This window comes from Bos mutus, chromosome 8 (assembly GCF_027580195.1).
Source record: "Bos mutus isolate GX-2022 chromosome 8, NWIPB_WYAK_1.1, whole genome shotgun sequence".
Classification (NCBI taxonomy): Eukaryota; Metazoa; Chordata; class Mammalia; order Artiodactyla; family Bovidae; genus Bos; species Bos mutus.
The window spans coordinates 30,157,205-30,173,784 of NC_091624.1; the positions used below are offsets into that span (position 1 = coordinate 30,157,205).

Sequence of the window (16,580 nt, forward strand, 5' to 3'; positions counted from 1 at the left end):
ACTGTACAAAAAAGGTCTTAATGACCCAGATAACCGCAATGGTGCAGACACTTACCTAGAGCCAGACACCCTGGAGTGTTAAGTCAAGTGAGCCTTAGGAAGCATTACTAATTACTATGAATAAAGCTAGTGGAGGTAACAGAACTGCAGCTGAGTTATTTATAATCCTAAAAGACAATGCTGTTAAAGTGCTGTACTCAATATGTCAGCAAATTTGGAATACTCAGCAGTGGCACAGGACTTCTGCCTCATTGACTAGGCTAAGGCCTTTGACTCTGTGGATCAGTAGAAACTATAGAAAATTCTTAAGGAGATGGGAGTACCATACCATCTTATCTGCCTCCTGAGAAACCTGTATGTGGTTCAAGATGTAATAGGGAGAACAAGACATGGAACAATTGACTGATTCAGTATTGAGAAAGGTGTTAAGACAAGGCTGTATATTGTTACACTGCTTATTTAACTTCTGTGCAGAGTATATCATGCGAAATGCTGGGCTAGACGAAGCCCAAGTTGGAATCAAGATTGCCGGGAGAAATATCAACATCCTCAAATATATATATTGTACCATTCTAATGGTGTAAAGTGAAGAGGAACCAAAGAGCCTCTTGATGAGAGTGAAGAGGAGAGTGAAAAAGCTGGCTTGAAACTCAACATTAATAAAAACTAAGATCATGGCTTAGTTGGGGCCTCCCTGGTTGGCTCAGAGGGTACAGCGTCTGCCTGCAATGTGGGAGACCTGAGTTTGATCCCTGGGTTGTGAAGATCCCCTGGGGAAGGAAATGGCAACCCACTCCAGTATTCTTGCCTGGGAAATCCCATGGACGGAGGAGCCTGGTAGTCTACAGTCCTATGCCTGGAGAATCCCATGGACAAAAGAGACTGGCAGGCTACATACACCCCATGGGGTCGTAAAGAGTTGGACACGACTGAACAACTCACACACACATACACAAGATCATGGCATCCAGTCCCATCACTTCATGGCAAAATGAAAGGTAAAAAGTGAAAGTAGTGATAGATTTTCTTTTCTTGGGCTGCAAAATCACTGCAGTGACTGCAGCCATGAAATCAGAAGGCACTTGCTCCTTGAAAGTAAAGCTATGACAAACCTAGATTGCATGCTAGAAAGCAGAGACATCACTGTGCCTACAAAGCTATGGTTTTTCCAGCAGTCATGTACAGTTGTGAGAGGTGGACCATAAAGAGGCTGAGTGCTGAAGAACTGATGTTTCTGAATTGTAGTGCTAGAGAAAGAAGACTTTTGAGAGTCCCTTGGACTGCAAGGAGATCCAATCAGTCAATCCAAAAGGAAATTGATCATGAATGTTCATTGGAAGGAATGATGCTGAAGCTGAAGCTTTGACCATCTGATGCGAAGAGCCGATTCATTGGAAAAGACCCTGATGCTGGCAAAGATTGAAGGCAAAATGAAGTGACAAGAGAATGAGATAGTTGGATAGCATTACCAACTCAATGGACATGAATTTGAGCCAACTCCAGGAGATAATGGATGGCAGAGGAGCATGGATTGCTACAGGTCCATGCTGTTGCAAAGAGTAGGACATAACTTAGAGACTGAACAATAACAAATTTCTTTTAGTAAGTATTCAAATTTTCTTTAAGTATATGTAATAAAATGTGTTTAATTACACCTAGGTTCTAAAAACTCTGATATTTATTTTCTACAATAATCAGTCAGATATATACCTCTTCTCATTTCATCCCCTCTGTTTCTCTATTACAGTAAATCCTGAATTCCAGATTTGATTTTGACGCCAAAATGCCAATAACTTGCCCCCATATGCAGTGTGTTTAGAGAGGAAGCAAATAATCCAAAGCCTGTGTAATAGTAGTAATACTGTTATTTTTAAAACAGGCACTTACACATCTGGCAATGACAGCTCCAAACACTGTGGAAAAGAAAACCACAAAGGAAAGAAAAGAAATTTTCTGTACTAAGCAAAAGGTTTTTCTGAACTATATAATAAAGACAACCCGTTTTATTTCAGCTCAATTCAGTTCAGTCACTCAGTCGTGTCTGACTCTTTGTGACCCCATGAATCGCAGCATGCCAGGCCTCCTTGTCCATCACCAATTCCCAGAGTCCACCCAAACCCACGTCCATCGAGTCAGTGATGCCATCCAACCATTTCATCCTCTGTCATGCCCTTCACCTCCTGCCCTCAATCTTTCCCAGCATCAGGGTCTTTTCAAATGAGTCAGCTCTTCGCATCAGGTGGCCCAAGTATTGGAGTTTCAGCTTCAACATCAGTCCTTCCAATGAACACCCAGGACAGATCTCCTTTAGGATGGACTGGTTGGATCTCCTTGCATAAATATTTAAACTTTAAAATACATCATCCTTGCATATATGCAAACTGAAAGAACAACAACTTACCTTCATTTTTCCACTGTATTTTGGGTCAGAAAGTGTTTCAAAGGCTGCATCTTTGCTTTTTTGCACAAAATCTGGGAATCTGGAAAATACCTGATCACATATCCTTTTGATAAGTGTTTCCTTAAAGGGAAAAGGAAGAAGAAAAGAAATCTCAGCATTTTTAAACCTGTATAATTTGAAAATATTTATAAAAAATATATTTAGAAGGAATGTATTAGGTTGAAAGTTTTGCCTTCTTTAATTCAAAATACCTTAAAGTGATATGTTAAACATGTAAGGCTTTGAGGAGTTCTGAGATAGTGATATGGTTACTAATTTTACTGTTACTTTTTTAAGATTTTCAAAATAAGTAACTGAATACTTCTCAAAGAGTAGTCTTTTAAAATTACATTTTAACAGCCTCAAGCCTATCACACAAAAGCAAAATATGAAAAGTATACAAAAAGCTTTTAAAAAGATCTTTTTATTTACATTGTGCTTTAGACACAACTGACATGACTAAAGCCAATGATTTCATGTGTGTCTAAATTTTGAAATTACTCATTTTTACTAAATATTTAATACACGGATTATTATAAAGCCTCATTTTAATACAATAGATTAGATAAACATAATTAGATACATTATTAGTGGAATTACAATGGACTCATCAAATATCTTTAGTTGGTAATATATCAAAAGTTATTAGGAAAATGAAAATAATATGAACATATCAGAGGCATAAAAAAGATTTAAGGTTAACTTTTCTGACTTTGATTAAAAATTTAAATGCATAAACGTCTCTGATATCTAAATGAAAAAACAAGCAAGTCAGTTACCTCTTAAATTTCATACAAAGATAACTTAAGGATATTTGGCTAAGAAATTTTACACCAAATATACTAAATAGCATCACAAAGAAATTTAAAAAGCCAACCCAAACCTGTTGTCTAGAGGTGCTAGTAGTCTGCAGTAATGCCACATGGTTAGCTACCTTCTGAAGGACTGCAAGGTAACTGAAATACAAGGTTTTCACTGTTTCACCCTGTGAATTGGTCTGTAACCATAAAAGTACAGAAAATAAAAATAAGCAAGGGACTAACATGTCTATGTAACTAATTACACCAAAAATATATCACAATAATATTTATTATCTGGTTTTTATCAGCACAATATTATCCGGTTATCAGCACAATACATTATGAGAAAATAATGGTCAAATGATACACAAAATATCCATGAATCACTAATGTGGAATTGTACTTTTGGTAAACCATAACACAATGATGTTTTTAATAAAAGAGTAGAGAAAGTCCTCATTCCAGGAAGTATACACGGTGACACAGCTTCTACAGATAAAAAACCACATGAGGAAAAGTTATATTACCTGCTACTTACTCTGATACTAGAATTGAGTACTTTGTAATCAAAAACAAGACAGTAAAGATATCATGTAATGTGCTTAGTCACTCAGTTGTGTCAGACTCTGCAACCCCGTGGATTGTAGCCCATCAGACTCCTGTGTCCATGGGGATTCTCCAGGCAAGAATACTAGAGGCATTGCCATGCTCTCCTCCAGGGGATCTTCCCAACCCAGGGAGTGAACCCAGGTCTCCCGCATTGCAGGAGGATTCTCTATCATCTGAGCTACCAGGAAAACATACCACACTGAAATACTTACCTTATAACAACAATTTCTTCTTTTCTGGCCACTGTTGCAGGTACAAGGCTCAGAAGACTGAAGTATCAAAGACACATCTTCGGTTTCTAATACTGTTTGATAGACAGCTTTTTGAAAATCTGTCAGAGAACAATATACCATCTGTCAAGATAAAATAGAAGGTAGTTATTAGTATTTTTATAGCAATGATAATTACAATGCACATCGGGTTTCACAGACTGTAAGAGTGAAAATTGCTCATAAACTGTAATTTTTCTTACATGATTAGCCCATGTAATCATTATATGGGCTTCCCAGGTGGCACTCGTGGTAAAGAACCTGCCTGCCAACGCAGGAGACGTGGATTCGATCCCGGAGTCGGGAAGATCCCCTGAAGGGCATGGCAACCTACTCCAGTATTTTTGCCTGGAGAATCCCATAGACCAAGGAGCCTGGGGGGCTATGGTCCATAGGTTCACAAAGGGTTAGACACTACTGAGGCAACTTAGTGCACATCACTGTATAACAGAAAAACACAAGAAGACTTCTCCTAATTCTGTGCTATAACCTCACCTAAACTATACAAATTATACTTTTCTAATAAATCTCACAATTTGTTCTTTAATTTTACAAACTCAAAATATGAAAAAGCTAAGTATGTGATTTCCTTATAAATTTCTCAACATATTCTTGTGGGTCTTTTCAGCATTCCACATTATTAGCCCATCATGCAAATAAGTGATTAAAGTTTAGATCAAATAAAGAAACTAGAAAAGGAAAGATTTTTAGAACAATGACACAGATAATACTTAGTGAATTACTTGAAAATTTGGAAAAATATTTAAAACTTCCTATTACTGAAGATAGGATAAAGTATTTTTGCTATAAATTCCCAAAATTAGTAAATATAAGAATTAAACAAATACACATGAAGGCAAAACTTGTAAAATTGCCACCTTGTGCCCAAATTCAAGAAAAGAGGAAAACACAAGAAAATAATGCCAGTGAGTAATTGCCTTGTATTTCTGGTAGTCTGGAAATTGGTAAAGTTCTTCGAGATACAGCCGTATGTAACCAGGGTCATAAAACTATATATATATATAGAGGGACTTTGAGGCATGTGAATAAGAGGGAAAGCCATCTATTTTTAAACATTTATATGTGTGTATCATTACAACAGAACATTACTGCAAAAAGAAGACAAATTGTGGATATAAGAATAAAAAGAGAATATTGAAGATAGGGTCAATGATTAAGGTACAGGCGGAAATTCTGAATTATTATTTTACCCCAAGTTTATTAAGATATAATTAACATATAAGTTTACAGTGTACAACATTATGATTTGATATGTGATTTTATTATAAAATTATAAGCATAGCAATATGGCTATTTAACACATTCATCACGTCACATAACTACTTTTTGTGTGTATGGTGAGAACATTTAACATTTATTCTCAGAGGTGGGGACTTTTAAGATGATGAAGGAATAAGACAGGGAGATTACCTTCCTCTCCACAAATACATCAAAAATTCATATGCATGTGGAACAACTCCTACAGAACACATTCTGGATGCTGGCAGAAGACCCTGGGGATTTCCAAAAAGGCAAGTCAATCCCCAGGGCAGAAGATAAGGATAAAAAAAGAGACAAAGGATTTCAGGACCAGGACCTGTGCCATAGGGGAGGGAGTTGTGAAGGCGGAAGAGAAACCTTCTCGCAGGCAGAGTCTAGGAGGAGCTTTGGAACCTCAGAGGGGAACACAGCAACAGGTGCTGGGAAGGCAAAATGGAGAGAATTCCCCACAGAGACTGTAACCAAACAGCACTCCTCAGGCAAGAAGTGGCTACATGCCCACAGCAGTGAGTGCAGGCTCAGCGCTCAGGCTTCAGGGGTCAGACCCCAGGGAAAGGACTGGCATTGGCTGTCATGAAGGTATTCTGAGGGGACTAGTAAAACACAACTGAGGGAGTACAGAGAAAAGCCTGGGCCCACCAGAGAGGCAAGAGACTATTGCCGTGGGAATGCTCTAACTGCACACGTAGAATGCAGGACCCCATCTTCACAAGTGCCATAGGTGGGATAAGCCAGCTGCAATCTGTGACCCCAGAAGAAAAGCAGGTGTGAATGGCAAAGACAGAAGACAGGAGGCCACTACAGTTTCGACTCCAGAGGTCACAGCTGCCACCATGCTGTGAGTGAGCATGGGTCACTGACCATACCTTCCTGGGAGCCTGAGCAGCTTGGTTCTACTGAGGGACCCACAAACGCAGGGCCAACCCCCTGCGTTGGGGAAGCACACAATCCACCTCAGACTTCAGGGATTTCCTGCAGGTCTCAGTCACAGTGGGCACTCCCCACACACCCCAACTATGTCTTCCCTACCCCACCTCTCCCCAGCCCAACCGAGAAACTGAGCCCCAATAAGCTGCTACTCTCGCCCCCTCCTGTCTGGGCAGGGAACAGACACCAGAGGGCAGCCTGCAAGCAGAGACAGGGCCAGAACCAAAGTGGAACACCAGGAGCTCTGCGAGCAAAGGAGAAAAGGGGAAATCACTCCTGCAGCCGCAGATGCAATGGATTAAATCCCCACAATAAGCCTGAGACTGTGAACTCTAGGGGCAATTGTGGCTTTGGGGAGCAAGTATAAACTGGAGTAAGGGAAGACCTGAATCTGCGCCAACCTCACACTGCCAATAACAGATCCAGACATTTTCCTAGAAATATTGGAGGACTTTCTGAGTAGGCAGATTGACTGGAGCACACTGTGTGGAGAAGTCAATGGAGAAATCATGAGGACATTCTTCTTAATATCATTCTATTTTTGTTTTCTTTTCCATATTGTTCTAATGTTGTTTTTCTTCATTCAGTTCAGTTCAGTTGCTCAGTTGTGTCTGACTTTGTGATGCCATGGACTGCAGCACACCAGGCTTCCCTGTCTATCACCAACTCCCAGAGCTTGCTCAAACTCAAGTCCATCCAGTTGGTGATGCCATCCAACCATCTTATCCTCTGTCGTCCCCTTCTCCTCCTGCCTTCAGTCTTTCCCAGCATCAGGAGGATGCTTCCTCCTGACTTCCAAGGAGTCAGTTCTTCACATCAGGTGGCCAAAGTATTTCCTTCATTACTTTTAATTTTAATTTTCTTTTATATAATTTTTAATTTTATTTTTCTTTTATATAATTTTTAATTTTTTTATAATATACTTTTTAATTTTAATTTTTTAATTTTATAATTTTTATTTTTTATTTTATTTAATTTTTTCTTTTTATAATATACTCTTTCCTATTTTTGAAACATCTTATTTTTAAATACGTTCATTTTATTTTCCTATTTTTACAGTACTCTTTAGTTATATTGTATTTTCCCATGTTTTTGATTTCGTGTTTTTGCTAGTCTAGTTTTTCGTATTCATTTTCATTTTCAAGTTTACCTATTGGTTTGACTACTCTCTTTTTTAACTCCTGTTTTTATCCTTTCTGTTTCTTCTCTTCTCTTTTTTCTCTCTTCTTTCTCTTTTGTAAGTATGTGAGTTTCTTTGGGTGCTCTGGCCTGTTGAGTGTTGCTTTCACCATTATTCTTGGGGTTTTGTTTTCTGTGCTGTGTGACCTGTGAAGCCCTGATGCTATAGTAAGGAGTTGGACCTGAACTCCCTAGGTGGGAGACCTGAGTCCAGGACTCTGGATCACCAGAGAACTCACAAACCCATGGAACGTTAATCAACAAGAGCACTCCCAAAGGCCTCTATCTCAATGCTAAGACCAAGCCCCCCACAAAGGCCGCAAGCTTCAGAGCTGCACATCTCAGGTCAAAACTTCAGCAAAATAGGAACTCAATTCTGTCCACTAGCAGACATGCTGCCCAAAGCCATACCAAGCCAACAGACACCCCAGCACACTACTGGATATGGCGCTGCCCTTCAGAGAAACAAGATCCAGCTCCATCAACCAGAACAGAGGCCCAAGTCCCCCAAACTAGGAAGCCTTCACAATCACTAGTCCAACCTTACCCATGGAGGCAGACTCCGCAATTATGAGAAACTACGACCTTCCAGTCTGCAGAAAGGAGACCCCAAACACAGTAAATTAAGTGAAACGAAAAGACAGATAAACATGCAGCAGTTGAAGGAACATGGTAAAAACTCGCAAGACCAAACAAATAAAGAGGAAATATTCAGTCTACCTGAAAATGGATGCAGAATAATGACTGTAATGATGATCCACATCTTGGAAATAAGATGGAGGCACAGATAAATATAATGGAGGGGGTGACTGAGAAGATACAAGAAATGTTTAACAAGAACCTAAAAGGAATAAAGAATAGACACTCAACAATGAACAACACAATAACTGAGATTAAAATTAAACTAGAGGGAACCAACAGCAGAATACCTGAGGCAGAAGAGTGTATATGTGAGCTGAAAGACAGAATGGTAGAAATAACTGAAGCAGAGCAGAGTAAAGACTAAAAAGGAATGAAGAGAGCCTCAGAGACCTCTGGGACAGCACCAAGCGCACCAACATCCAATTATAGGGCTCCCAGAAGAAGGAAAAAAGTAAGGCTATGAGAAAGTATTTGAGGAGATTACAGTCAAAAATTTCCCAGACATGGAAAAGGAAATAGCCACCCAAGTCCAGGAAGCCCAGAGAGTCCCATATAGGATAAACCCAAGGAGAAAGATGCCAAGACACATATTAATCAAACTAACAAAAATTAAACACAAGGAACAAATATTAAAAGCAGCAAAGGAAAACCAACAAATAACATACAAGGGGATCCTTATAAGGCTAACAGCTGATTTTTCAAGAGAAACTGCAGGCTAGAAGGGAGTGGCAGAATACTTAAAGTGATGAAAAAGGTACAACCAAGATTACTCTACCCAGCAAGGATTTCATTCAGATTCAGAGGAGACATCAAAAGCTTCACAGACAAGCAAAGTAAAGAGAATTCAGCAACACCAAACCAGCTTTATAACAAATACTAAAGGTACTTTTCTAGACAAGAAACATAAGCGAAAGAAAAGGCCTACAAAAACAAACCCAAAACAATTAAGTAAATGGTAATAGGATCATACATATCAATAATTACCTTAAATGTAAATGGATTAAATGCTCCAACCAAAAGATACAGATTGGTTCAACCGATACATAAACAAGACCCCTATATATGCTGTCTAAAAGAGAACCACCTCAGATATACGGACACCTACAGAATGAAAGTGAGGGGCTGAAAAAAGATATCCCATGCAAATGGAAATGAAAAGAAAATGGGAGTACCAATACTTACATGAGACAAAACAGATGTTAAAGACCATTATAAGAGACAATGAAGGACACTATATAGTGATTGAGGAATCAATTGTAAGAAGATACAAGAATCATAAATATATATGCACCCAACATTGGAGCACCTCAATACACGAGGCAAATTCTAACAACTATTAAAGGGAAAATGGACAGAAACACAATAATAGTGGGGTACTTTAACACCCCATTGACACCAATGGACAGATCATCGAAACAAAAAACTAATAAGGAGAAACAAGCTTTAAGTGATACACTGAAACAGTTGGACCTAATAGATATGTACAGGGGATTTCATTTAAAAACAGTAGATTTCACTTATTTCTCAAATGCACATAGAACATTCTCCAGAACAGACCACACCTTAGGTCATAAATCAAGCCTTGGTAAATTTTAAAAAGGGAGGTCATTTCAAGCATCTTTTCTGACTATAACACTATAAGATTAGATAACCACTACAGGAGAAAAGCTATAAAATAAACTACAAACACATGGAGGATAAACAATATGCTTCTGAGTAACTAAGAGGTCACTAAAGAAATTAAAGAGGAAATCAAAAAATACCTAGAAGCAAACAACAATGAAAACAGGACAATTCAAAATCTGGGATGGAGGAAAAGCAGCACCGTAAGAGGCAAGTTTACAGCAATATAATCCTACTTCAAGAAACAGGAGAAACATCAAATAAACAACCTAACTCTACACCTAAAGCAACCAGAAAAAGACGAGCGGAAAAAAAAGCCCCTGAAGTTAGTAGAAGGAAAGAAACCATAAAGACCGAAGTAGAAATAAATGAAATGAAGGAGATAATATCAAAGATCAATAAAACTAAATGCTGGTTTTTTGAGAAAATATAATTGAGAATTCATTAGCTAGACTCATCAAGGAAAAAAAGGGACGTGAAGTGAAATGTTAGTCGCTCAGTCATGTCCGACTCTTTGCAACCCCACGGACTGTAGCCCACCAGGCTTCTCTGGGATTCTCCAGACAAGAATACTGGAGTGGATTGCCATTCCCTTCTCCAGAGGATCTTCCTGACTCAGGGATCAAACCCTGGTCTCCTGCATTGCAGGTAGATTTTTTACCATTTGAGCTACAGGGAAGTCCTACAAAAAAAAAAAAAATAAAAAGGAGAGGAATCAAATCAAGAAAACTAGAAATGAAAAAGGAGGTTACAACAGACAATGAAGAAATGCAAAGGACAAAATTACTGTCAAAACAATAATTTTCACAATGTGTATGGAAACACAAAAGACCTCGAACAGCCAAAGCTATCTTAAGAAAGAACAGTGGAGCTGGAAGAATCAACCTTCCTGACTTGAGACTATATTATAAAGCTACAGTCATCAAGACAGTATGGTACTGGCACAAAAATAGAAATAGAGACCAATGGAACAATATAGAAAGCCCAGAGATAAAACCACACACCTATGGGTACCTTATCTTTGACAAAGGAGGTAGGAATATACAGTGGAGAAAAGACAGTCTTCTTCAATGAGTGGTGCTGGGAAAACTGGACAGTTACATGAAAAAGAATGAAACTAGAACACCTCTTAAATTATATACAAAAATAAACTCAAAATGGATTTAAGAGTTAAATGTAAGGCCAGAAACTGTAAATCTCTTAGAGGAAAACACAAACACTACAGTCCTTGACATTAATCATAGTGAGACCCTCTGTGAACCACATCCTAGAGTAAAGGAAATAAAAATAAACAAACGGGACCTAATTAAACTTAAAAGCTTTTGCACAGCAAAGGAAACTATAAACAATGTGAAAAGACAACCCTAAAATGGGAGAAAATAATAGTAAATGAAACAACTGACAAAGAATTAATCTCCAAAATATCAATCAGTTCATGTAGCTCAATACCAGAAAAACAAACAATCCAATCAAAAACTGGGCACAAGACCTGCATAGATATTTCACCAAAGAAGACATATACATGGCTAATAAACACATGAAAAGATGCTCAAATCAGCTATATTCCCATACAAAATAAAAGGTTTAACGTTTGAAAAAATAAAAAATAAAAAAGATCCTCTTAAAGTCAAGTCTTCAAATTTTCTTACACAATTAACAGAATTTAATTGTAATTTTCATGCAAACTCTTAAAATTAGTTGTGCAAATATACATTGCATTCTACAGGAAATTTAACTATTAAAAAGAAGCTTTTAACTACTTTGTTCTGTAGTGAGAATTAAAATACCAAAGAATATACTGGGTTATGGGCTTCCCTTATGACTGAGCTGGTAAAGAACCTGCCTGCAGTGCAGGAGACCTGAGTTCAATCCCTGGGTTGGGAAGATCACCTGGAGAAGGAAAGGCTACCCACTCCAGTATTCTGGCCTGGAGAATTCCATGGACTGTATGGTCCATGGGGTCACAAAGAGTTGGACGCGACTGACTGACTTTCACCTTCACTTTTCATACTGGGTTATGGGCTTCCCAGGTAGCTGAGCTGGTAAAGAATCTGCCTGCAAAGCAGGAGATTGCACTGACCCGGTTTGATTCCTGGGTCAGGAAGACTCCCTGGAGAAGGGATAAGCTACCCTCTCCAGTATTCTTGGGCTTCCCTGGTGGCTCAGATGGTAAAGAATCCTCTTACAATGCAGGAGACCTGGCTTTGATCCCTGGGTTGGGAAGATCCTCTGGAGGAAGGCATGGCAACCCACTCCAGTATTCTTGCCTGGAGAGTCCCCATGGACAGAAGAGCCTGGCGGGCTACAGTCCATGGGGTGGCAAAGAGTCAGACATGACAGTGACTAAGCACAGCACACTACATACTGGATTACAGACAGCAGACAGTATAAGATGGGCAAAATATGAACAGAAAACACATTAGGGCAAGAAGTTCTTTCTTCGTTGAGGAAGAATTGTATCAAGGCCTTCGTGTTCTAAAATAAGAGAAATGAGTTTAATGTGTACTAATAATAGACCTGTTAGATAAAATGTTAGTAAAGTTAGTGAGGAAGATTTCTCAGGCTCAATTAATATTTTATGAAATTCTGCACATAACAACTTTTTTCACACTGAGTAAAATGCTAAAAAACTGTATTCATAAAACACCACAGGAGATAGATTTCCTCTTCAAAAGAAGTATTTTCAGAATAAATAAAACATGACAAGGAATTCCTAATATACACAAAAGCGGTTCTCACCCGGTCTTCCTTCTTAGGCAACTGATCCTTGATTAGAGTCTTGGTTCGTCTGAGAAACCACCCAGACATCTTTCTTGCGAGCCGCTGCATGGCCTTTCGGCCCGTAGCTAGTTCCCTTTTTGTTGCTGTGTGTCTCTGACCATGTTCTACTGGGTCAGAAAACTGCTTCTTGAAGTGGATCCTGCTACCTAATAGTCCTGGCACAGCCCTTTATAAAGGCAATAAGAAAAATGTTAAGGCTTTATTAAACTAATAAGAAACAGACTTCTTTTTGCTCTTAAGAAATATACACTAAGTCACGTGTTTATTAAGGATAACAGTAACAAAAGGCAAGAAAGCAGAATGTTCTTCATGACAATTTCAGTGAATAACTATAAGAAGATGATGGGACTGGTAAATTACTTCAGATATTTATTTCAGGGACCAGGAGTAATACATAAAGCTGGGTTTTCCTGGGACTCTACTGTGCATACTATGTTTGGGAGAAAACACCTCTGTAAACAGACAACTAATTTTTTTCAGAAACAAATAATTAGGAAAAAAGGTTAAGAAAGTAGAAAATAATTTTCTAAACTCACCAGTCCATAACACACCACAATTCTTTCATGTTGTTCTGAAGAATGGTTCCAGTGAGGCCAATTCGGACATTACATTTTAAAGCTTTCATAATTTCTGTTACTCTAGCCTTTGGATTCTTGATTCTATGAGCTTCATCTACAATGATAGCTGACCATTCCAAACTACAAAGTGAGACAAAAAGGAAAAAAGGTTGAAAAAATGTCCCTTTCTTAGTCTATATAATTTTAGCCAGTTTTCTCTACCAAAGTTTTGGAGTTTTTCTTCTCTACTCTCTGATGATTCCACAGAATTTTCACTTAGTTGTTTTAAATGATCACAAGTTTGGACAACCCATGAAAGTAAAATGTGTAGGGAGACAAAAGGGCAGAGATTCTGTTTAGGGACAATGAAAAGAAATAACTCATTTAACCATGACTAAAATCACAAAAGGAATCTTTTAAAAGTAATAAAAAAGAAAAATAAATATAAAATAAGCAAAACTTATAATGCTAATTATGAATGAAAAATATCAATATAATCTCATGACTTCTACAAAGTTGCACTACATAGCTCTGCCTGCTAAAAAGGTTTAGGATTGATTATTACCCCAATAGCAGTGAACAACCATAGCAGTCAATCCACTAAAAGGAAGCAGGATCCCACGGAGAAATAGTTGGTTTCAGGTATGCAGCAAGGGAAATACTGGAGATTGAGAAAGCACAGATGCTTTCAAAGACAAACGGGGGCATGTCCAAAGAACACAGGACCAAAACTAATTAGAAAATTAAAGCATCATTAGAAATAATGACTATAGGGTAGTGTAAAACATTGACTATATAAAAATCCAAGGGTTATATGAAAAAATTCACTTTAGACTCTTATCTCATGCCATATATAAAAATTAACTCAAAATACATTGTAGACCTAAAAAAAGAGCTAAATTTTAAAAGTTATAAAATGCAGGAAAAATTCTTGTGACTTTGGGTTAAAGAAAAATTTCTTAGATCTATGACACCAAAAGCATGGTCAATAAAAAAAAACTTGATAAGTTGAACTGCATCAAAGTTAAAAAAAACTTTTGCTCTTCCAGACATCATTAAGAAAATGAAAAGACATGATACAGACATGCTACTGAGAAAATATTTGCAAATCATAATCTGATAAAAGAATTTGCATATAAGATTATATAAAGAGCTACTACAACTCAACAGAAGTTAAAACAATCCAATTTAAAAGATGATAAAATATTTTAATAGACACTTCACCAAAGAAGATATATAAAGGCCAATAAGCATATAAAAAGTTCATAATTTAAAAAAAAAAAAAAGAGAGAGATACCACCACAAACCTATTTGACTGGCAATCAGGAAAGACTGACAAAATTAAGTGTTTGCAAGGAAAATTAGACACACTGCTTTGGCAAAGTACAGACATTTTTCTAAAACACTATGGCTGTTTCTTAAAATGTTAAAACTCCTTACACCACTCAGCAATTTCATTCCTAGATATCTTTCCTCTAGAAATAAAAAATTTACATTTACTCAAAGATTTGTACATGAATGTTCACAGCAGCATTATTCATAATAGCCCCAAACTGGAAACAATCTAAAGGTCCATTCATTAGATAAACAAAATGAGGTATATACAATAGTACTGTTCAACAATAAAAAGGAATAAACTACTGAAACATGTTATAGGAGGAACCTCAAAAATGTTAAGCGAAAGAAGCCTGATACAAAAGACTACATACTGTATGAAATTTACATGAAATTTCCAGAAAAGGCAATTCTATAGAGACAGAAAGCAGATTAGTGGTTGCCTAGAACTGGAGATGGGATGAAAGACTGATTGAAAACAAAAAGCTGTTTGAGGTGATGAAAATGTTCTTAAACTGGGGTGGGGTGATAACTGCACAGCTTTATAAATTTACTAGAAACCATTCTATACTTAAAATGGGTACATTCTATGGCATATAAATTGCACCTCAATAATCTATGAGTCCACACTGATAATCAAAAAAAGGGGGTTGGGGAATGGGAGAGAAACTTTGTGGATGACCACCGTACCAATGCGTTAGTCTGAAAATTGGAAATGGCGGCAAAAGAATCAAGCATTCACCTTGCTATGTCAGTTGAAACTGTGGTTAATTCCTAATTGTAGGAGGATGCTGTTAATAAGTGTAAAAGAAATGATAAATTTAGGAAAACATTATTTTGAAAACACAATAAAATAACTGATTCAGACAACAATAATTTCTGAATGTTAATACCACTAAGCAAAAGGACTGAAGGACCAGAATATTTAACTAGCAGAAAAGTATAACCCCACAATTTACTTCTAACTGTAAAGGGAGAAACATATCTTTAAGGTGAAGAGATCTGATGATCATCTCCTTAGCCAATAGGACAAACTTTGCAACCTTAATAATAGAACAACATGACATTAACATTTCCTGATGTAACATAATATGAAGTCCACAGTATCATTTATGAAGCATTCTAGTCAAAAATGTCTGATCTGAATCTAATTAAGTCTTTAGATCAAAATCAGCTTACCAAAATATATATGGTAGAGGAATACACAACTCTTTGAAAAAGCAATCAGATAAATTTGTGAGACACCCTAAACGACAACTGGCCTGGTCTCCTCAAAATGTCTTACATTAAAAAATTAAAGTTGAGGGAATGTTCTACATTAGAAGAGACTAAACGGGTTTAATAGTCAACACACACGTTAACTTATATCTTGCCAAAAAAAAAAAAGCACACATAAAACCAGTGAATATAGGGATTGAGTATATAGATATTCATGTACTATTACTTCAATTTTTCTATAGGTTTGATCATTTTCTTAACATGAAGTTGAATAAAGAACAAGAGATTAAGAACAAAGGAAAGGAGGAAAAAACAATCACAAGATTTTAAAGGCAGGGACGAAGATGAACAAAACAACTTATGAAACAGAGGAAGGAGTATCCCATGCCAGTAGCAGAGAAAGCCAAGAAACAATCTAATTAATGTTATTGAGTTCTTAATTAATGTTATTGAGTTCTTAAACGACCAGATGCCTATGGAAACTGGATTAGGTAAATGTTCAACACTGACATAATGTGGTTCACTGGAGGAGGGAATGTCAAACCCCTCCAGTATTCTTGTTGCAAGAAACCCATGAACAGTATGAAAGGCAAAAAAATATGATGCTGGAAGATGAGCCCCCCAGGTCAGAAGGTGTCCAATATGCTACTAGGGAAGAGGGCAATTACTAATAGCTCCAGAGAATGAAGAGGCTGGGCCAAAGTAGAAATGATGCTCAGTTGCGGTTGTGTGGTGCTGAAAGTAAAGTCCGATGTTGTAAAGAACAATATTGCATAGGAACCTGGAATGTTAGGTCCATGAATCAGGTAAATTGCATGTGCTCAAGCAGGAGATGGCAAAACTGAACATCGACATCTTAGGAATCAGTGAACTAAAATGGACGGGAATGGGCAAATTTAATTCAGTTCAGTCGCTCAGT

General features: G+C 37.4%; 1 protein-coding gene across 3 annotated transcripts in view; it reads right to left on the minus strand.

Moving 5' to 3' along the window:
* ERCC6L2 (ERCC excision repair 6 like 2) overlaps positions 1-16,580 on the minus strand; it is a 156,570-nt gene that overhangs the window by 98,951 nt on the left and 41,039 nt on the right. For 2 of the 3 annotated variants that reach the window (XM_005895844.3, XM_070375322.1), the window contains exons 5-9: positions 13,088-13,249; positions 12,510-12,717; positions 4,062-4,202; positions 3,324-3,437; positions 2,402-2,521 (exon numbers count right to left, since the gene is read on the minus strand). In XM_005895844.3, coding sequence (XP_005895906.1) covers positions 2,402-2,521; positions 3,324-3,437; positions 4,062-4,202; positions 12,510-12,717; positions 13,088-13,249 — 745 coding nt within the window. Of the gene's footprint in view, positions 1-2,401; positions 2,522-3,323; positions 3,438-4,061; positions 4,203-12,509; positions 12,718-13,087; positions 13,250-13,673; positions 13,776-16,580 lie in introns of those variants that run through there. The other variant, XM_070375321.1, reaches the window with a different exon arrangement.